The 23,277-nt window shown below is 45.7% G+C and overlaps 2 protein-coding genes across 3 annotated transcripts in view; one reads left to right on the top strand and one right to left on the bottom strand.

Moving 5' to 3' along the window:
* Positions 1 to 4,735, bottom strand: part of GALNT11 (polypeptide N-acetylgalactosaminyltransferase 11) — a 29,678-nt gene extending 24,943 nt beyond the window's left edge. The window contains exon 1 of the mRNA XM_029077328.2: positions 4,570 to 4,735. The gene's annotated coding sequence lies outside the window, so the exon portion shown is untranslated. The remainder of the gene's footprint in view (positions 1 to 4,569) is intronic.
* Positions 4,736 to 13,157: 8,422 nt separating this feature from the next.
* The window catches only part of PRKAG2 (protein kinase AMP-activated non-catalytic subunit gamma 2), a 173,426-nt gene continuing 163,306 nt past the window's right edge, over positions 13,158 to 23,277 (top strand). Inside the window, exon 1 of one of the 2 annotated variants that reach the window (XM_029078158.2) lies at positions 13,158 to 13,330. In XM_029078158.2, the coding sequence (XP_028933991.1) occupies positions 13,294 to 13,330 (37 nt within the window). In that variant the 5' untranslated portion in view covers positions 13,158 to 13,293. The remainder of the gene's footprint in view (positions 13,331 to 23,277) is intronic. The other variant, XM_029078157.2, reaches the window with a different exon arrangement.

Below are 23,277 nucleotides of genomic sequence, written 5' to 3'. Positions count from 1 at the left end.
GCAATCCCAGCTGTTTGGCGTTCCTTCGGAACACGAAGCCGCTCACAAATCATACTTGGTCTGTGTTTTCCGAGAGCCCTATTAATAAGGGATTAACTAAAGCGCTTAACAAATACCATTATTATTATCATTACTATCATTATTAAAATTATGTCCCACATGTGGGAACGGCATGGGACTGGGAGCCAAGAAACCTGGGTTTTAATCCCAGTTCTCCTACTGACTAGGTGGGATGACCTTGGTCATATCACAAGGTCTCTGTAACTCAATGTTCTTCAAAAGTAAAATGGGATCAGAATACCAACGTTCTCTTCCCAGCTTTTAGGCAGTGACTCGGCATTTAGTACAGTGCTCTGCACACAGTAAAGCACTCAATAAATACGACTGACTGGGAAGGGGACTTGGTCTGATCCATTGCCATCTACCCCAGTGCTTAACACAGTGCTTTGGTGCAAAGGAAGTGCTTAATACCATCATTCTTACAACAGGTCTGCACCTGTGCCCACCTCCACCCTCTGCCCACACTGAAATCTCCAGGTGATGATGATAGAGTCACAAGCTATTCCTTTCCCTATATATATCTGGCCTGGAAAGCCAGAAGGAATTTCTGCGAACAGAGGAGGTACTGAGTTAGCAGACTTTAGCTCTGGAGATTAAAACCTCCATCAAAAGCTTCCTATTTCTGGCATACTTTTCTCATGTTTCCACCTCTCCTCTAGCAGGAAATTAGCCATTCCTCCCTACAATGCATCTCCAGTAGCAAGAAGAAATGAAACAAGTTTGCTTGACAAGGTAAGGAAGAATCTGATTCTAGCAGCGTGGTCTAGTGGAAAGGGCCTGGGAGTCACACTTGAGTTCTAATCCCAACTCTGCCATTTGTCTATGTGACCTTGGGTAGATCACTTTACTTCTCTGGACCTCAGTTCCCTCATCTGCAATATGGATATTCAAAACCTGTTATCCCCCTACTTAGACCGTGAGCCCCATGTGGGAGCTGATTATCTTGAATCTATCCCAGTGCTTAGTACAGTGTTTGACATGTCATATCACCATTATATATTACACTGGTCAGTGTATTTTGTGTTATACAAAGAGCCACATGCCCCTCTGTACTCTACTTCTTCCCCAATTTCTCCTTCACTACGCAGGTTCCAAGCTCCCCCCCCCCCCCCCCCGCAAAAAAAATTCAAGTGCATCCAGACCATCCTGAGAATCCCCAAATAAACACGGATTAATCCTCTATATGAACCTCCCACATTTGGTGAAATATTAACCCAGGCATGAACACAGCACTGACAAAATGCATTCAAAGGAGATTCTATTCAAAAGCAATAGTTAACAACTGAATCCAGCTACAATTTTCACCACCACCTTCACCCCAGTTTTAGGCTTTTTATTTCTTCTCAGAATTGTTTCCAACTCAAACAAATCCTTCTGGTGGGCAGGAGGGGGACGAGGGAGTAGAGGCAAGGACACCTTTGTAAACTTCCTGTGCAGAATCTTATTATGATATTTTGCTTTAAGGGTGTATTTTTGGTTGGGGGTTTTTTTCCCCTCGTTAATCTGAAGGATTCCTGAATTGGGGGTGAGCAAGAGGCGGCAAATGGCTGCTTGCAGGCATGAACTCTGCCTCCATTCCCTCCTGCCCCTGGCTGGGGTGAGAAGACCAAGTTGAGGCTGGTGGCAACGTGGACGGGAGAGGAAATAAGGGGCATTGGCTTGTTTATTCGAGGAGGAGCAATAATTGTAATTATAATAATTATGGTATTAAGTGCTTATTATGTGCCAAGCACTGTTCTAAATATTGAGCTAGATATCCAATTATCTTGTATCTATCCCCGTGCCTAGAACAATGCCTGGCACATAGTAAGGACTTAAACACCATAATTAATATTACTACTACAAGATACTTGGACATAGGGCTCTCAATCTTAGTCCCCATTTTACAGGTGAGGGAACTGAGGCCCAGAGTAGTGAAGTGCCTTGCCCAAGGTCACAGAGTGGACCAGCATCACAGAGATTAGAACCCAGGACAAAGAAGGCAATGGAAGAGAAAGGAGGAGCAGCAGACGGGCACTCCATCAACCCATCCATGGGATCCACGAAGCAGCGTGGCTCAGTGGAAAAAGCCTGGGCTTGGGAGTCAGAGGTCATGGGTTCAAATCCCAGATCAGTCACTTGTCAGCTGTGTGACTTTGGGCAAGTCACCTAATTTCTCTGGGCTCCAGTTACCCCATCTGTAAAATGGGGATTAGGACTGCGAACCTCACGTGGGACAACCCGATCACCTTGTATCCTCCCCAGTGCTTGGAACAGTTCTTTGCACATAGTAAGTGCTTAACAAATGCCATCATCATCATCATTTATTGGGTGCTTACCCTGTGTGCACGGCACTGTTGTAAGCACTTGGGAGAGGGCAATCCAATACATATCTAGAATTCTATTTGTTATTGATTGTTTCCTTGTTTTGATGTATATATATCTATAATTCTATTTATATTGAGGCCTGTTGACTTGTTTTGAAGTCTGTCTCCCCCCCTTCTAGACTGTAAGCCTGGTGGGGGCAGGGACTGTCTATTGCTGTATTGCCCTTTTCAAGCGCTTAGTCCAAGGCTCAGCACATAGTAAGCGCTTCATAAATACAGCTGAACGAATGAACGAGCGGAATTCTAGTCATGTCCCTTGCCCTCAGCGGCACTTATTGAGCGATCACCGTGTGCAGGGCAGTGTAGTGAGCCCTAGCGGGACACAGGGGCAATCATTCATTCATTAGAGAAGCAGCGCGACTCAGTGGAAAGAGCCCGGGCTTGGGAGTCGGAGATCATGGGTTCGAATCCCAGCTCTGCCACTTGTCAGCTGGGTGACTGTGGGCAAGTCACTTCACTTCTCTGGGCCTCAGTGACCTCGTCTGGAAAATGGGGATGAAGATTGTGAGCCTCACATAGGACAACCTGAATACCCTGTATCTTCCCCCAGCACTTAGAACAGTGCTCTGCACATAGTAAGCGCTTAAATACCAACATTATTACTATTAAATGGGGATGAAGACTATGAGCCTCACATGGGACAACCCTGTATCCACTCCAGCGATTAGAACTGTGCTCGGTACACAGTAAGCACTTAACAAATACCAACATTATTACTATTAAATGGGGATGAAGACTGGGAGCCTCACGTGGGACAACCTGAATACTCTCTATCTCCCCCAGTGCTTAGAACAGTGCTCGGTACATAGTAAGCGTTTAACAAATACCAACATCATTATTATTATTAAATGGGGATGAAGACTGGGAGCCTCACGTGGGACAACCTGATGACCCTGTATCTACTCCAGCGCTTAGAACAGTGCTCGGCACACAATAAGCACTTAACAAATACCAACATTACTATTAAATGGGGATGAAGACTGGGAGCCTCACGTGGGACAACCTGATGACCCTGTATTCATTCATTCAATAGTATTTATTGAGCGCTTACTATGTGCAGAGCACTGTACTAAGCGCTTGGGATGAACAAGTCGGCAACAGATAGAGACAGTCCCTGCCGTTTGACGGGCTTACAGTCTAATCGGGGGAGACGGACAGACAAGAACAATGACAATAGAGTCAAGGGGAAGAACTCTACTTGAGCGCTTAGAACAGTGCTCGGCACAAAGTAAGTGCTTAACAAATACCAACATTATTATTAAATGGGGATGAAGACTGGGAGCCTCACGTGGGCCAACCTGATGACCCTGGATCTACTTGAGCGCTTAGAACAGTGCTCAAGCGCTTAACAAATACCAACATTATTATTATTAAAAGGGGATGAAGACTGTCAGCCCCACGTGGGACAACCTGAATACCCTGTATCTCCCCCAGCGCTTAGAACAGTGCTCGGCACGTAGTCAGCGCTTAACAAATACCAACATTATTATTAAATGGGGATGAAGACTGGGAGCCTCACGTGGGACAACCTGATAATAATGTTGGTATTTGTTAAGCGCTTACTATGTGCCGAGCACTGTTCTAAGCGCTGGGGTAGACATAGGGGAATCAGGTTGTCCCACGTGGGGCTCACAGTCTTCATCCCCATTTTACAGATGAGGGAACTGAGGCACAGAGAAGTGAAGCGACTTGCCCACAGTCACACAGCCGACAAGTGGCAGAACTGGAATTCGAACTCATGAGCCCTGACTCCAAAGCCCGTGCTCTTTCCACTGAGCCACGCTGCTTCTCAGCTGATGACCCTGGATCTACTCGAGCGCTTAGAACAGTGCTCGGCACATAGTAAGCGCTTAACAAATACCAACATTATTATTATTAAAAGGGGATGAAGACTGTCAGCCCCACGTGGGATAACCTGAATACCCGGTATCTCCCCCAGCGCTTAGAACAGTGCTCGGCACATAGTAAGCGCTTAACAAATACCAACATTATTATTAAATGGGGATGAAGAATAATAATAAATGCTCGGCACATAGTAAGCGCTTAACAAAGACCAACATTATTGTATAGGAATGAGCAGAGTGGGGAGGGGGAGGAGCGGTCCTGTCCCCCCCCCCCCGCCCCCCGCCCAGCGGTGACTCACCCCCAGCGCGGCAGGCCGGCGGCGTCACCTCCCGCCGAGGGGCCGGCGCCATCTCCTCGTCCTTCCTCCTTCCTTCCCTCCCTGTTTCCCTCCCGCCACGGTCCCCGCACATCAACGACGGCGGGGGCTCGGGAGGCCGCGGGCTCCGATGGCTGCCGCGGCCGCTGCCCCGCCGGTCGGTCCTGCCCCCGTCACGTGACCTGCCCCGGTCCCGCCCCCCACACGTGACCCGCCCCTCCGCCCCCGCCACGTGACCCGCCCCTCCGCCCCCGCCACGTGACCCGCCCCTCCGCCCCCGCCACGTGACCCCGGGCCCCACCGACCGCGTGACGCCACTCCATTGGCGGAGCGCGAGGCGGGGACGACGTCATGGCGTCACTCATCCAGTCACTCAAGCCTATTTAATGATCATAATAATAACGTTGGTATTCGTTAAGCGCTTACTCTGTACGCTGTTCTAATAATAATAATAATGTTGGTCTTTATTAAGCGCTTACTCTGTATGCTGTTCTAATAATAATAATGATGTTGGTATTTGTTAAGCGCTTACTATGTGCACTTCTAATAATAATAATGTTGGAATTTGTTAAGCGCTTACTATGTGCACTTCTAATAATAATAATAATAATGTTGGTCTTTATTAAGCGCTTACTCTGTACGCTGTTCTAATAATAATAATGTTGGCATTTGTTAAGCGCTTACTATGTGCACTTATAATAATAATGTTGGTATTAAGCGCTTACTCTGTACGCTGTTCTAATAATAATAATGTTGGCATTTGTTAAGCGCTTACTACGTGCACTTCTAATAATATTAATAATGTTGGTATTTGTTAAGCGCTTACTCTGAACGCTGTTCTCATAATAATAATAATGTTGGTATTTGTTAAGCGCTTACTATGTGCACTTCTAATAATAATAATGTTGGAATTTGTTAAGCGCTTACTATGTGCACTTCTAATAATAATAATAATGTTGGCATTTGTTAAATGCTTACTCTGTACGCTGTTCTAATAATAATAATAATGTTGGTATTTATTAAGCGCTTACTCTGTACGCTGTTCTAATAATAATAATGATGTTGGTATTTGTTAAGCGCTTACTATGTGCACTTCTAATAATAATAATGTTGGTATTTGTTAAGCGCTTACTCTGTACGCTGTTCTAATAATAATAATAACGTTGGTATTTATTAAGCGCTTACTCTGTTTGCTGTTCTAATAATAATAATGATGTTGGTATTTGTTAAGCGCTTACTGTGTGCACTTCTGATCATAATAATGTTGGTATTTGTTAAGCGCTTACTATGTGCACTTCTAATAATAATAATAATGTTGGTATTTGTTAAGCACTTACTATGAGCACTTCTAATAATAATAATAATGCTGGTATTTGTTAAGCGCTTACTCTGTACGCTGTTCTAATAATAATAATGTTGGTATTTAGTAAGCGCTTACTCTGTACTCTGTTGTAATAATAATAAAGTTGATATCTGAAAAGCGCTTACTCTGTAAGCTGTTCTAATAATAATGTTGGTATCTGTTAAGTGCTTACTCTGTACGCTGTTCTAATAATAATAATAATGTTGGTATTTGTTAAGCGCTTACTATGTGTAGAGCAGTGTTGTAAGCGCTGGGGGAGATACAGGGTGGCCCACAATGTGGCTCAGTGGAAAGAGCCTGGGCTTCGGAGTCAGAGGTCATGGGTTCCACTCCCAGCTCTGCCACTTGTCAGCTGTGTGACTGTGGGCAAGTCACTTCACTTCTCTGGGCCTCAGTTACCTCATCTGTAAACTGGGGATGAAGACTGTGATCCTCACATGGGACAACCTGATTGTTCTGTATCTCCCCCAGCGCTTAGAACAGTGCTCTGCACATAGTAAGCGCTTAATAAATACCAACATTATTAAGTGGCAGAGTAGGGATTCGAACCCATGACCTCTGACTCCCAAGCCCGGCCTCTTTCCACTGAGCCACACAGCTTCTCTATTGAGCACTTAGGAGGTGCAGAGCACTGGACTAAGCACTTGGAATGTGCAGTTGGGCAACAGAGAGAGACCATCCCTGCCCAGTGACGGGCTCAGGGTCTAAACTCCAAGAGGCCTTCCCAGACTGAGCAGCGTGGCTCAGTGGAAAGAGCCCGGGCTTGGGAGTCAGAGGTCATGGGTTCGAATTCTGCTCTGACACTTGTCAACTGTGGGCAACTCAACATCTCTGGGCCTCAGTTACCTCATCTGGAAAATCCAAGCGCTTAGAACAGTGCTCTGCACATAGTAAGTGCTCAATAAATACTATTGAATGAAAATGGGGATGAAGACTGTGAGCCTCACGTGGGACAACCTGATGACCCTGGATCTCCCCCAGCGCTTAGAACAGTGCTCTGCACATAGTCAGCGCTTAACAAATACAAACATTATTGTTAGCCCTTTTCCCTCTGCTCCCCGTCCTTCCCACCTTCACCTCCCCTCAGCCTAAGCCCCCTTTCCCTCTGCTCCTCCCCCTCTCCCTTCCCCTCCCCTCAGCACTGTGCTCATTTGTCTATATTTTTATTACCCTATTTATTTTGTTAATGAGGTGTCCATCCCCTTGATTCTATTAATCGTGAGTATGTTGTCTTGTTTTTGTCCGTCTGTCTCTCCCGATTAGACTGTGAGCCCATCATCGGGCAGGGATGGTCTCTATCTGTGGCCGAATTGTCCATTCCAAGCGCTTAGTCCAGTGCTCTGCACATAGTAAGCGCTCAATAAATATTATTGAATGAAGCAGCGTGGCTCAGTGGAAAGAGCATGGATTTGGGAGTCAGAGGCCGTGGGTTCGAATCCCGCCTCTGCCCCTTATCAGCTGTGTGACTGTGGTCAAGTCACTTCACTTCTCTGGGCCTCAATTCCCTCATCCGTAAAATGGGGAGGAAGACTGTGAGCCTCACGTGGGGCATCCTTATCACCTATCTACCCACCGCTTAGAACAGTGCTTGGCACATCGTAAGCGCTTAACAAATACCAAAATTATTATTATTATTATTAATAAAAACTACTGAATGAATGATGGGAGGGGCCTGCTCTGTGAGGGCGGCGTGACGTCACTCGATTTGGGGGGAGTGGCTATGGGAGGGGCCGGTCCTGTGGAGGCATCATGACGTCACTCGATTTGCGTAGAGCGACTGTGGGCGGGGGCTCTGGGGGGAGCGTCATGACGTCACTCGATTTGCGGAGAGCGGTGATGGGCGGGGCTCTGAGGGTGCGTCATGACGTCATTCCCTTTGCGGAGATCGGCGGTGGGAGGGGCCTCTGGGGGCGGGACCTACACAAGCCACGCCTCCTTTTCATTACGTCACATGCAGGTCCCCCGGCTTGCAGGACCTTCAGCTCGTCCCTCTCCCTCCCTTCCTAGGAGCTACATTACCTCTCTCCAGCCAGTCATCATCATCAGTGGTATTTATTGAGCTCTTACTGTGTGCAGGGCACTGTGCTAAGTAATAATAATAATGTTGGTATTTGTTAAGGGCTTCCTATGTGCAGAGCACTGTTCTAAGCGCTGGGGGAGATACAGGGTCATCACTGTGTTCCACGTGGGGCTCACAGTTTTAATCCCCATGCTTGGGAAGGTGCAGTACAACAGTTGTTAGACACTTTCCCTGCCTCATAAATGGTAGTTATTCAATCGTATTTAATAATAATGATGATGGTATTTGTTAAGCACTTACTACGTCCAAGCACTCTTCTAAGCGCTGGGGTGGATACAAGGTAATCAGGTTGTCCCACGTGGGACTCACAGTCTTAATCCCTATTTTTCAGACGAGGTGACTGAGGCACAGTCAAGTTAAGTGATTTGGGCAAGGTCACACAGCAGAAGAGTGGCAGAGGTGGAATTAGAACCCATGTCCTCTGACTCCCAAGCCTGTGCTCTTTCCACCAAGCCAAGCAGTTTCCCTCCAGAATGCTTACTGTGGGCAGAGTACTGTACTAAATGCTTGGGAGAGTTCAGTAGAACAGAGTTGGTGGACCCTTGCCCTGCCCACACAAGTTTATGATCTAGAGGGTGCTCCTGCGGTACTGGGCCAGGGAGACTCTTATTCATTAATTAATCAGTGGACTTTATTAAACCAATCCACCAACAAAACCTGCTGGACTCACCTTGGTTCGGTCATGGGTTTGAATCCCGGCTCCACCACTTGCCAGCTGTGTGATGTTGGGCAAGTCACTTAACTTCTCTGGGCCTCAGTTACCTCATCTGTAAAATGGGGATTAAGACTGTGAGCCCCACGTGGGACAACCTGATCACCTTGTATCCCCCCGGTGCTTAGAACAGTGCTTTGCACATAGTAAGCACTTAACAAATACCACCATTATTATTTATTATTATTATTATCTTCACAACATCCCAAGATCCACCCTTTCCTCTCCATCCAAACCGCTCCCATGTTAGTATGATCACTCATCCTATCCCGACATCCGACACCCGTCAGGGTGACACAGAGGGAGTAGGAGAAGGGGGGGGCTCAGTCTGGGAAGGCCTCTTGGAGGAGGTGTATCCTCAAAAAGGCTTTGAAGCTAGGGGGAGAGGAGTTGTTGGATTTGAGGAGGAAAGGCATTTCAGGCCAGAGGCAGCTAGAGGCGAGATCGAGGCACGGTGAGAAGATTGTCGAACCACCGGTAGAGTGGCCAGTGTTGTGGTTACATACTGGACACTCCAGTTTTCAGTCAGTCTGGCCACTGTACAGTTATGATATGGAACCCTAAGTTTTTATGTTTTGGAGTTTTTTTTTACTTTTGGCACTAAGGCTCCCTCCATCACCAAGTTCCCTGGCTTAGGCCCTACACCACTCATGACAGTGGGCAGGGAGAGGAATGCAGCAACTCTGGAGCAGATGGGGAAGTGCAGAGCTTCCCCTGGAGAAATCCTCTAGGATCCCATAAAATCCAAATACTTCAGGAAAATGGCTCTAGTGGTGTCCTCATATTTTGCTGCGTGCCCAGCCTAATACCCTCAGAGTGATATTACGGGCATCTAATCATTGGGTTTGGAGGAGAGGGCAGTCACTGACCATGCTACCGTTCCATTTACCAAATATTTTGACCAGATATTTAAGGGGTAGGGTGGATACAGCACAGGCTTGAGAGTCAGAAGGATCTGGGTTCTAATCCCATCTCCTCCACTTGTCTGCTATGTGACCCTGGGCAAGTCACTTAACTTCTCTGTGACTCAGTTACCTCATCTGTAAAATGGGGTTAAGACTATGAGCCCCACATGGGACAGGGACTTTGTCTAACCCAATTTGCTTGTAGCCCCACCTCCCAAGTTTAGTACAGTGCCTGGCACATAGAAAGTGCTTAACAAATACCACAATTATTATTATTATTATTATTATTATTATTAAGAAGAAAATAGACAAGTGCCCATTATAAATAGAACCACAGGAAGCAGGGTGACATGATGGATAAAGTACCATCTTTGGAGCCAGGAGATGTGAGTTCTAATCCCAGCTCTGCCACTTGCCTGCTGTGGGACCTCAGGTAAGTCACTTAGCTTCTCTGTGCCTCAGTTTCCTCATTGGCAAAATGGGGGTCCAATACCTGTTATCCCACCCTCTTAGACTGTGAGCCCTTATGGGAAAGAGACTGAATCTGGCCTGATTAACATGTATCTACCCCAGAGCTTAGAACAGTGCTCAGCTCATGGTAAGTGCTTAACAATCACCATAAAAAACCTTGTTTAAAGTTCTATTGGATCTTGAGTAATGAAGCCATGAGTAGTGTCAGATCAACCTTGTATTCCCCCCAGCCTTTAGAACAGTGCTTGGCACATAGTAAGCACTTAACAAATGCCAACATTATTATTATTATTATTATCAAAGCTTGCCATCAGCTTCCAGGAAAATACTTTGTTAAAGTTCTTTAGTTTTCTCTTACTACAGTGGATCATTTGTTAGGTAAGTGAATAATTTTTTTTTAATTCATGCTTATCTTCTATAGATGAGTGTTATAATAATTTCCCCTGATGTATCTAAGCAGGTCATAAAGCTAGAAGGTCTAAGTATGTGTGGTGTGCATCTTGAAATATTTCACTTTTAGTAGCATTTGTTTTTGTTTTTTAATGGTATTGAAGTGCTTATTATGTGCCAGGCACTGAACTAAGCACTGAGGTAGATACATGTTAATTAGGTTGGACAGTCCCTGCCCCACAAAGGGCTCACAGTCTTAATCCCACTTTTACAGATGAGGTAGCTGAGGCACAGAGAAATAAAGTGACTTGCCCAAGGTCACCCAACAAGACAAGTGGCGGAGCCGAGGTTAGGACCCAGGTCCTTCTGATGCCCAGGCCCGTGCCCTATCCACTAGGCCACGCTGCCATGTTGCCTCAGTTTAGCAGCTAGCAATAGAGTATACTCGTACAATGGGCCTTGATGAAAATCAATGCTTCCTCTTCTGTCTTGAACCATGGTTAGGAAACATGCGTGGGTAGTAAAAAGTCAGGAAGGATTGCAAAAGATTACTAGTCAAAGGTACTAGCTGAGAGATTCTGCAGGCAACAGGGAACCTTTCAGGACCAAGGTGCCTAGCTGGGATAGTCAGCAGAATCAATCCATCAATAGTATCTATTGAGTGTTCACTGTGTGCAGAGCACTGTACTAATCTCTTGGAAAAAACCAACTGAGTTCACAAGCTCCCTGCCCAAAAGGAGCTTATAGTATAGAGAAGGGGAACAAAGGGGTTAAATAAAGGAGTGTGTGTCTAGGTCAATTGTATTTATTGAGCACCTGTGTGCAGAGCACCTTACTTAGAACTTGGGACAGTACTGTGTAACAGTATAACAGACACTTTTCTTGCCCACAACGAGCTTACAATCTAGAGGACGTGTGTGTGCGCATCTGTGTGTTTTTGATCTTTGGTCTTTCACTGTCTCCGAATCCTGCAGCTCCCTGAAACACCAGCCTGGCATGGATGATTCTCATTTCGGTTTATTTGTTATAACAACCCTTTAACTCTGCTTATCTGCTTTTCTGAAGTGGTTTCATTTCCGCACCGACTCCTTCTTCTCCCCTCTGGTTTCCTGTGATTTTTTTTTTGGCCGGGGGGGGGGAGGGGGGGTATTTCCCACTTCTCTTTTGCTCTTTAAATGTCAGAAACACTCTAAAAACCTAATAAATCTCCAGGTAGCTGAGCCTGACCAAGGATATTTCTTTCTCGAAGCGTGGTTTAGGCATAGCGACATTGAAAATATTTTTGTCAACCCCCTTAATTCCTTGTCCTGTCCCCCAGAAAAGGTAGGCATTGTGATTGTCTGAACGTGATCAGCTGAGGTTTGCTATGTTTAGCGGGGATGCAATATTCACTGTTTTTGGAAGCAATTTACAAATGACTCTTAATTTCTGTGACCTGCAGATGAGCTCTGGGTGGAGTCACGGTCATTTTAAAGCACATGGGCATTAGGCAGTGTATCAGATGCCCTCCCACTGTCCCCCAAGTTCATTCTTTCTTTGGGGTATGCCAGTCTCTAGAACCATGTGGCGGAAGTCCAGAGTTTCTGAGAACTAGATTGGAGAAAGGCCTAGAATCCCAGTTAAGTGGGAGTCAAGATTTACTGGACGATAACATTTTCAGCTGCTTGAAGGCAAGGATGGTGTCTATTTACTCTTTTGAACTAGGCAAGGATGGTGTCTATTTACTCTTTTGAACTCTCCCAAGCACTTAGTACGGTTCTCTGCACAAATTAAGCTCATAATAAATTCCATTGATTGATTGTTCAGCTGGAAGAGGGGCACAAGAGGTGGCAAGCAAGGGGCTAAAGAGCAGATTTCCCAATCAATCAATTGTGTTTGTTGAGAGCTTACTGTGTGCAGAACCTTGTACTAAGCGCTTGGGAGAGTACAATGTAACAGAGTTGATGAACACGTTCGTTCCCTGCCCACAGTGAGCTATCGGTCTAGGGGAGCTTACCCCAGAGCTTAGTACAGTGGCTGGCCCATAGTAAGCACTTAGCAAATACCATTTTTAGAAAAGGAGGGTTGCAAAAATGCTGCGTAGAGACTGAAAACTGGTGAGGATGAGAATAAACAAACAAAAAAAAAGAAATTTTAGCTTCCTCTCAGACTTGTTGCAAATGCCGAGCAGCATGACCTCGTGGATAGAGCACACATCTGGGAATCAGAAGGACCTGAGTTCTAATTCCAGCTCCACCATTTGCCGGGTGACGTTGGACAAGTCACTTAAGTTCTCTGTGCCTCAGTTCCCCCATTTTTAAAATGACGATTAAGACAGTGAGCCCCATGGGGGACGATGGACTGTGTCCAACCTGAAAGGGTCTACCCTGGCGCATGGTCCAGTGTCCGGCACATAGTAAGCGCTTAGCAAATGCCATTAAAAAAAAATAGTGAAACTAATCCCATTTATTTTCCAGCTGTTCATTAATGAGGAGGGCAGTCTTGTAGTTGTGCCGCAATGCACCAGGGGGTGCCACAAAACCCCCTAAAAGGCCGGCCCAGGCATGAACTGAGCAGCAGCAGGGAGAGGACACGCTGCAAAAATCGTTTTTACTCCATCATAACTCGCTTAGAGTCGCTTCACTGCACTTCACGGGATAAGATCTAGACCCTTTTAGCAGGTTACAGATCCTCTGAGCAGCTGCTCTTCTTGTGAGGAGATTGAATAACCAGGCCCAGTGAACCAAAACTTTGGTTCCAGCAATATTTTCGGCACGGACAGCATCCCGAAACGTTGTCGGAGACGATGAATAAGCACCAGGAAGACGGGACCGTTCGCAAGGGTGAGGATGAGGGGGAAACTGTGTGGCCTTGTGAGAAGGCCACAGGGCTGGGAATCAGGAGACCTGGGTTCTAATCTCCAACCTGCCGTTTGCCTGGGGCATGTCACCGAACTCCTTTGGCCTAAGTTTCCTCATCTGAAAAATGGGAAAATTCTCCCACCCCCTTAGAGCCCCTGATGGGACAGGAACTGTGTCTGGTCTGATTGCATTATGATCAGTCAATCATATTTATTGAGCACTTACTATGTGCAGAGCACTGTACTAAGCCCTTGTGAAAGCACAGCATAACTGAAGTAATAATAATAATAATAATGATGGTACTTGTTAAGCGCTTACTATAATAATAATAATGTTGGTATTTGTTAAGCGCTTACTATGTGCAGAGCACTGTTCTAAGCGCTGGGGTAGACACAGGGGAATCAGGTTGTCCCACGTGGGGCTCACAGACTTCATCCCCATTTTACAGATGAGGTAACTGAGGCACAGAGAAGTGAAGCGACTTGCCCACCGTCACACAGCTGGCAAGTGGCAGAGCCGGGATTTGAACTCATGACCTCTGACTCCAAAGCCCGGGCTCTTTCCACTGAGCCACGCTGCTTCTCTAGTATCATACTTCTGATACTTCTCTGAAGTATCAGACGTGTCCCCGGCCCATGATGAGCTTACAGTCTGGAGGAGGAGACGGATGTTAATATGAATAAATAATCTACCCTAAGTGCTTAGGATAATGCTTGGCTCATAGTAAGCACTTAAGAAATACCGTTAATATCGTTATTAAGATGCTACAGAGAAGACTCTTACACAAGTGGTTTTGTCACTGGTGTCAGGTATTGTACTAAGTGCTTGGGAGGTTAAAATAGATTTAGTAGGCATAACCCCTACCCTACAGGAGTTTACATTATATGATGGTCGAAGGAGGAGAAACAGAATCTAGAAATAGAAAGATGGAGAGAATAGAGCAAAAGAAAGTTCCTGAAGCTTTTTTCAAAGACCTAAGGAACAATTTAGAACTGCCTCTTGTAATGATGTGGCACTTTTAAAGTTATTGAAAAGAAGGCGGTAAACAGCCTTTTCCCTCTGCTAGAGTGACATAAAAAGAATAGTAGTAATAATAGTATTTGTTGAGCACTTACTATGTGCCAAGCACTGTACTGAGCACTAGGGTACGTGGCTCAGTGGAAAGACCATGGGCTTTGGAGTCAGGGCTCATGAGTTCGAATCCCAGCTCTGCCACTTGTCGGCTGTGTGACTGTGGGCAAGTCACTTAACTTCTCCGTGCCTCAGTTCCCTCATCTGTAAAATGGGGATTAAGACTGTGAGCCCCACGTGGGACAACCTGATTCCCCTATGTCTACCCCAGCGCTTAGAACAGTGCTCGGCACATAGTAAGCGCTTAACAAATACCAACATTATTATTATTATTATTACAAGACAATAAGGTCCCATAGTCTAAGTAGGAGGGAGAACAGGTTTGAATCCCCATTTTGCAAATGACAGAACTGAGGCACAGAGAAGTTAAGTGACTTACCCAAGATCACATGGCAGGAAAGTGGAGGTGGAGGTGTGATTAGAACCCAAGTCTCCTGACTCCCAAACCGGTGCTCTTTCCAATAAGCCACACTGCTTCCCTAGAAAAAGATGCTGTAATTTTTGTTTCTTCACTGAGCACCACAGTGGCCAAACAGTTCACTTGGCCTGTCACCTTCTAGATCAATCAATCATTCGATCACACTGAGCACTTACTGTGTGTAGGGCACTGTACTAAGCGTTTGGGAGAGTACAACATAACAGAGTTGGTAGACACGTTCCTTACCCACAATGAGCTTACAATCTAGGGGGGGAGGCAGACATTAACAAATAATAGATATTCATTGTCAATTGTATTTACTGAGTGCTTACTGTGTGCAGAGCACTGTACTAAGCACTTTACAATATAACAATAGACACATTCCCTGACCACAGTGAGTTTACAGTCTAGAGGGACGAGTATGTAAGTGCTATGGGGCTGAGGGAGGGGTGACCAAAGGGTAGAAATCCAAGGCTATATGATTTGCATGCTATGCTATTACAGATAGAAATACTCCCAATCACATGGTTGTCGATTGCTTTTGTGAGTGATTTAGCTTCATTTGTTTTTCATTTTCCACTTTCCTAGTTCTTGTTGAGTTTCATGTGGATAACTAGGGTCATGTGGTTCCTTTGAAATATGTCAAGGGGAGGCTGTTAATTCCTACAACCTAGGCTTGGGTGAGATTGGTTACAAGGTGGGATCTGAAGGAAAGCAGCAACGTGGCCTAGCCAAAAAAGCCCAGATCTGGAAATCATTGGACCTGGATTCTTATCCTGGCTGTCACTTGCCTGCTGCATGGCCCTGGGCAAGTCCTTTGACTTCTCTGTGCCTCTGTTTTCTCATATGTAAAGTGGAGATTAAATATTTGTTATCCCTAGACTATGAATCCCACGTGGGACAGGGACTGTGTTCAACCTGATTATCTTGAATCTACCCCTATGCTTAAATCAGGGCTTGGTGCCTAGTAAACCCTTAAATGACACTATTATTATTGTTGTTGTTCAGCTTGGTGAATGAGATGAAATAAGGAGAGATGGATAAGCGTTCAATCCATCAAGACTGCCACACACAAAAAGCAACAAAGAGTGTGACAATAGGCAAATTTACAGACAAAGGAGAAATGGAAAGCAGAGAAATTCCAGGTCAAGGACTCTGAGGTTACAATGCAAATGTCTCAAAGGGCAGAGTCCTTGAGGGGAGACAGGAGATGGAGTTTGAAGACTCCCTCTTGCCAAAGCGAGCACATCTGTCAAGTCAAGATCTTCTCTAGTTTCTATAAATATTTCATCGCTCTATTTCAAACAAATCCACTTAACAGAATGGACTTGACACACCTGGGGAAACCTCACCCTGGAAGGTTTGTCTGCCTGTTCAAGATTTAAATGTCTTCAGTGGAGTTTGACACCCTTTGGATTAACTGGGAGGGATGGGTGGGGATTGAAGATAAAAATTCTTCCCACTGCACAATCCTAGCTGGTTGTCCTCCCAGTGAGGTAGAAAGGATTCTGTTTTCCACAATCCACTCCCACCCTGGCTCTTAACCCGAGCCATCTGGCTTCGCAGGGTTGAAGAAGATCCCAGATCTGCAATCCTCTGAGTACACTTTGGCGAACAAGGCCAATGCCTTTCTGGAAACCGACTCATTTTTAATATACTTGAGTGTACACTCTAGTACAGGGAATGTGTCAGTTTATTGCTGTATTGTATTCTCCCAAGCGCTCAGTACAGTGTTATAGTTGATAGATCCAATCCCTGCCATCGAGGGGCTTAGTCTGCCACCTCTACTGCAATATGCTCTTCCAGGCATTTAGTACAGTATTTGGCCCACTGTAAGTGCTCAAAAAGTAGCATGGTTTGGGGAGAGATTCACCCATGGGGCATATCTCCTCCTCAAAAACAAAGCGAAAATGTTTCTAAACTTGTAGCGTTAGTTGTGTATGTGCGGTGTCGATTTTCTGAGCTATAATCCCACTCCTCAGTTCAGAGCAAACTAATAATTATTATTATGGTACATGTTAAGCGCTTACTATGTGCCAAGCACTGTTTGAAGTGCTGGGGTAGATACAAGTTAATCAGGTTGGACCCAGTCCCTGTTCCTCATGGTGCCTCAATTACCTCATCTGTAAAATGGGGATGAAGGACTTGTGGGCTATGGACTGTGTCCAACCTGATTAGCTTGTGTCTGCTTCAGCGCTTAGAAGAGTGTCGGGCACATAATAAGTGCTTAACAAATGGCATAAAAAAAGGGAGTGTGTGTTATGAGTGGTCTAGTCTCCAGGTCTACCAAAAACAGCAAGAACGATCTGATCCTTTCTTCTGCGAACAGTTCTAAATCTTTCTACCATTGCTCAATTCATTACATATTAACACAGCTTTATGAAAAAAGGCCACCCTGGAAATACAGCAAGGCTAATAATTGACCAGATAACCAAGTCACGATATTGATACTATAGATGGATTTTGCTATTTTGTTCAAGGCACAGGCAAATCTGGCTCTCCTGATCAAAGACAAGACCTATTTTTAAGTTTAAGTGATTTCTGAATTGGTGACTCAGGGCTGTAAGTCATGAAAGCTACACTGGGCTACTGGCTCCCTCAGACATCTCATTTTCTTCCCACCCCATCCATTCTGAAGAGGAAAAAAGGGTTATTTTATTGCTGACGAGTCTTGAGACTAGGAATTGTGTCTACCAACTCTACTGTAGTGTACTCTCCCAAACGCTTAGTATAGTATTCTACACACAGTAAGTGATCAATAAATTCCATTGGTTTGGTAAGTGACTAATCCATGAGCCTAACATTGTGGTAACTGTGTCCATCCTGATTAGCTTGTATCTACCAGAGCCTTAGTACAGTGCCTGGCAGATAGTAAGCACTTAACAAATACTGTGGGGAAAAAAAAGCACTAGGGTAGATGCAGAACAGAGTCTCTATCCCACATGGGACTCGGTCTTAGGGGGAGGGATAACAGGTTTTGAATTGACAGATCAAGAAACTGAGACATAGAGAAGTGAAGCGACTTATCCAAGGTCACCCAGGAGGCAAGTGGAGGAGCCAGGGTGAGAACCCAGGTCTCCTGACTCTCAGCTCCATGACCGTTCCATTAATCAGCGTGGCTCAGTGGAAAGAGCACGGGCTTTGGAGTCAGAGGTCATGGGTTCGAATCCCAGCTCGGCCACTCGTCAGCTGTGTGACTTTGGGCAAGTCACTTGACTTCTCGGTGCCTCAGTTACCTCGTCTGTAAAATGGGGATTAAGACTGTGAGCCCCACGTGGGACAACCTGATTCCCGTGTGTCTACCCCAGCGCTTAGAACAGTGCTCGGCACATAGTAAGCGCTTAACAAATACCAACATTATTATTATTATTATTAATCTATGCTTCTTCTCACGGAGACGTAGGAGGCTGTAGATTGATTGCTTGGCACATCTTTGACGAAAAAAGATTATTCATCTTGTCTTATGCCATCGAGTTGTCTCTGACCCATAGCGACTCCATGGACACATCTCTCCCAGAACGCCCCACCTCCATCTGCAATCGTTCTGGTAGCGTATCCATAGAGTTTTCTGGGTAAAAATACTGAAGTGGTTTACCATCATCTTCTTGAACACAGTAAACTTGAGTCTCCACCCTCGACTCTCTCCCATGTCACTGCTGCCCAGCTCAGGGGAGTTTTGACTTGTAGTAGATTGCCTTCCACTTGCTAGTCACTGCCCCAGCTAGGAATGGAATGGGTATGCCTCCTCCTCCCATAGCCAAGACTGGTAGAGTACTGGAAACTCTCCAGGTGTGACTGAGAGGGGAATCCCCATTTTACAGATGAGGTAACTGAGGCACAAAGAAGTTAAGTGACCTGCCCCAAGTCACACAGCAGCCAAGTGGTGGAGCCAGGACTAGAAGCCAGGTCCTCCCAGGTCTGTGCTCTATCCACTGAGCCACACTGCTTCTCCCCCAGCAAGCAGAAGACTGGGAGTGGGGGATTAAAGCCCTTGACTCTGATTGTTGCTAGCAGGAGGGGCAGGATCAATTACTTCAAACTTGCAGGGAAGGAAGCATGGAGAAGTCCTAGCTTTCAGGAGCACCCCCAGTAGCCTATTGTCCCTCGACTTAATTAACTAATAATAGGAAGTCAACAAAGCTCTCACCCTACACACAATAGCAGCTCTGGAACAAGTCATCACAGTCGGTTGGAGAAGGCCTGCCAAATGCCTAATTAAAGTCACCACAGAAGTCCTTCCCTCTGCTGGTTTACTGTCCCACCTGCTGTTTGTTTGCAGAGAAAGTAAAACATTAATCGGGAAACCGGGCTGGACAGTTCCCAAATCCAGCTGCAAAGAAAGCGGGCAATGGTCACCTTACACAGCTGCCCTTTACGGAAGAACTTTTTGTCTGTTGGAACTCCTTCCTTGCTTTTTTCTTTTTTTCGTGGTATTTGCTAAATGCTTATTATGTGCCAGGCACCATACTAAGTGCTGGAGTAGATACAAGCAAATCGGGTTGGACACGGTCCATGTCCTACATGGGGCTCCCAGTCTTATTCTCCCTTTTTACAGATGAAGTAACTGAGGCACAGAGAAGTGAAGTGAGAGAAACAGGAATAATCAATCAGTGGTATCTATTGAGCATTTACCGAATGCAGAGCACTGTAATACAAGCCTGGGAAAGTAAAATAAAATCACAATAGAGTTGGTAGTCACATTTCCCTGCCCACAACAAGCTCTACAATCTAGAGGGGGAGAAAAAGATAATCGAGTCCCACGTGGGACTCGCATTCTAGGTAGGAGGAACCATAGGTATTGAATCCTCATTTTACAGATGAGGTAACTGAGGCCCAGAGAAGTGAAGTGACTTTCCCAAGGTCACACAACGGACACGTGGCAGAGGTGACATTAGGACCCAGGTCCTCTGACTTCCAGGCCTGGGCTCTTTCCACTCAGCGATGCCACTTCCCGGAATAAGGGGTCAACCACATGGGAATTAAGAACAGAACACTGTAGAGAGCTTCCTGTGGCTATGGAAGCTTTGCTAGAGTTAGGGGCGAGAACAGGGGTGGGTCTGATTTTTAGAAACAACATTGATAAATGTTTCAAGTGTTTTCTGCATATTATTTTTCTGGACATTGGTCTTCCCTGCTACCTCATTCAGTAGTATTTATTGAGTGCTTAATATGGGCAAAGCACCCTACTAAGCACTTACCGTTGGACAATATAACAGTATAACAGTTGGTAGACACTATGTACTGCATGGCCTAGGTGTTTTAGTAGTCTTGGGGAATTGGGGAACATTTTTGACCTGGAATTCAAAAATCCAACATTGTGGGCTGAAGTTAGATAATACAACCCAACCACCCTGAGTCTGATGTATTTATGACAGAACAGTTGTCCTGGAATTTGTTAGTTGCTATAGCAATGTATACCCATCAGCTGCCCTCTTTCTAGTTATTGATCTACAGATTATTTGTTTCTCTCCCTAAGGAAGATTTTTTTTTCTTGTGGATAGGGATATATCCAAGGGAAACGGCTTCTTCATGCAGGTCCTCCCTCTCATACCTAGAATTTGTAGCTGCTTGGTTGGTTAAGGCCAAAATGGGCCAACGGACAATTAGTGGGGGTGGGATAAGAGGAATGGGCAGGGAATATCACCATTTATTGTTGTATTATACTTTCCCAAGTGCTTAGTACAGTGGTCTGCACACAGTAAGTGCTCAATAAATACAATTGAATGAATGAATTGAATGATTTGGATGCTGGTGGAGTTTTCTGAAGAGTAATTAGGGAAACTTTTCTGCAGAGAGATGGTAAAAGATTAAATCCAGGAGGAACAGAAACAAAGTAGGAGAAAGGGAAACTGAAACTGGAGTAAGAAGAACTAAAGCAGCAGAGGCAAGGAAATGGGACTAAGTTATGTTAAAATAGAACCTGGCTAGTCCTCTGAGCCTGGAAATCCAGTCCTTTCTACCCAGTTCTTGATTTAAAAAAAATGGTTTTTGTTAAATGCTTACTATGTGCCAGACACTGTACTAAGCACTGGGGTCGATACAAGCTTATCAGGTTGGACATGGTCCCTGTCCCATGTGGGACTCACAGTCTTAAACCCCATTTTACAGCTGGGGAAACTGAGCCCCAGAGAAGTGAAGTGACTTGTCCAAGGTCATACAGCAGACAAGTGGCAGAGCTGGGATTACAACTCTTGACCTCTGACTCCCAGGCCTGAGCTCTATTCACTAGGCCATGCTGATTCTCTACTTCCACCTCAGCCAACATTTCCTATTTGAGTATAACATTAGCGGTCCTTAGAGCAGCAATATGAATAATTGAACCTAAATTATGCTTGCCAAAATAAACCAAGAAAACATTTTGTGATGCTTGAGCCTCGGTTCTGTTTAATCACTAATTTCCACACTCCCGCCCTCTTCTTAATTTGTAGCTCGCTAATGCAGTGGTAATCTGTTATTGGTGGGTTTTAGTCAGTTTTCCTTCAACTACAGGGAGGGAAAATTCTTCCCGGAGATGGGAGTTTATGAACTCGAGTGCCATTAGAGCCAATTAGAGCTGCTTGCCCGGATCTCCTGTGGATAAGTAAGTATCTCTGATGCTTTTAAATATCTCTGGGCCCCTGGAGAAGTCAGAATATTGTAGGTGGGGAAGATGCATGCAGCAGATTCTTTTAAGGGTAAAATAGTGGCTTTGCCCAGCTAGGAGAAGAATGCAGGCTGGTGAAATTGGGGCCACAAACAACTTTGTCTTTCTACCAAGAAACCCTGAGTGAATCTCTTAGCCTTCTGCTTCCTACCTGTGAAACTGAGCGGCCGAGCAGGTCGGGCGGGGGCTCACGTCAGAATATATTAAAGCTCAGAAATGTAACCGAGGAAGACCTCTGGTTACAAAGCCGGATCTGTGCTCTGTTCCAGCAAGATGTTGAGGAGATCCATGGTTAGGCTTGGGAAAATGGCAGGAAGGCTTCTCTGCCAGGAACCAGGGAGTGGAATACTGCACATTCCTCCCTTGAAATATTGCTTTTCTGGATTTATAAATAACTTTTTTTGTTGGGGAGGTGGTAGCCTGCTTTTACTTTTTCTCCAAAACATTTCCACATCAGTTATCTAGTCAGTATCCCTGTGAGGTAGGGAGGGTCAGGGGTCGTTTGTTCCCAGACCTGTGCTCATCCCACTAGACCATGCTATGTCACCTAAAAATACAAATCAGTTGTATTTATTCAATCAGTGCTATTTAATGAGTCTTGCTAATGTGCAGAACACTGTTCTAAGTGCTTGGGAGAGTGCACTGTTCAGTCGTATTTTTGAGTGCTTACTGTGTGCAGAGCACTGTGCTTGGGAAAGTACAGTACAACAATAAACTGTGACATTCCCTGGCCCAAATGAGCTACCAGTCTAGAGGCGGGGAGACAGACAATACAAAGAAATAAAATTACAGATATGTACATAAGTGCTGTGGAGCTGGGATGGGAGAAGAGCAGAGGGAGCAAGACAAGGTGACGCAGAAGGGAGTGGGAGATGAGGAAAAGTGGGGTTTAGTCTGGGAAGGCCTCTTGGAAGAGATGTGCCTTCAATAAGGCTTTGAAGGTTGGGGGGAGTAATGGTCTGTCTGATTTGAGGAGGCAGGGTGTTCCAGGCCAGAGAGGGGACGTGGGCGAGGGGTCGGCAAGTGAGACAGGCGAGATCGAGGCCCAGTGAGAAGGTTAGCAATACAACAGAGTTGGCAGCTGTGTTCCCCGTCCAAAACAAGCTCACAATCTAGAGGGAGAGGGCAGACATTAATATGAATAAATAACATAAAATATGTCATTTAAAGTTATGTACCAAAGTGCTGTGGGGTTGAGGGTGGGGCAAATATCAAATGCCCAAAGGTCCCAGATCCAAGGGCATAAATGACGCAGAAGGCAGGGAGAGCCAGGGAAAAAAGGGCCTAATCCGTGCAGAGCACTGTACTAAGTGCTTGAGAAAGTATAAAGAAAGAAGACAGTGGAGGGTGAGCCCGGGAGGTAGGCAAGATGACTGAAACAGCCCAGCCCAGGTTATTTTTTTCTGTACGAGAGTATGGCTCTCCCCCTGCCTCTGGGGACTGAGGGAGGGGGGAGGAGGAAGGGGCCCAGACTGACTCTGGAGACCCATTTTGCAGGGGTGCAGGACACTTGCCTGTTGAAGGGTCCCAACTCTCAAAGGCGAGATTTAGGCCCATCTTACAAATCTTCATCCCATCCGCTTGACGTCAACCAAGCTGTAACTCGAGGTCATTGTGAGCCTGGAGCTACCAGGCGAGTGAGGAAGGTCCTTGACCTAAACATCCCTGGAATCGCACTCCACGGAGCGGATCAGACCGCAATCTTTGGGCGGTGGCACCAGGCAGACGGTGTGCCCG

The sequence above is a fragment of the Ornithorhynchus anatinus genome, chromosome 13, assembly GCF_004115215.2.
Source record: "Ornithorhynchus anatinus isolate Pmale09 chromosome 13, mOrnAna1.pri.v4, whole genome shotgun sequence".
Taxonomy (NCBI): domain Eukaryota; kingdom Metazoa; phylum Chordata; class Mammalia; order Monotremata; family Ornithorhynchidae; genus Ornithorhynchus; species Ornithorhynchus anatinus.
The sequence above is the reverse complement of the archived record's forward strand: the minus strand, read 5'-3'. Positions and strand labels throughout refer to the sequence as shown.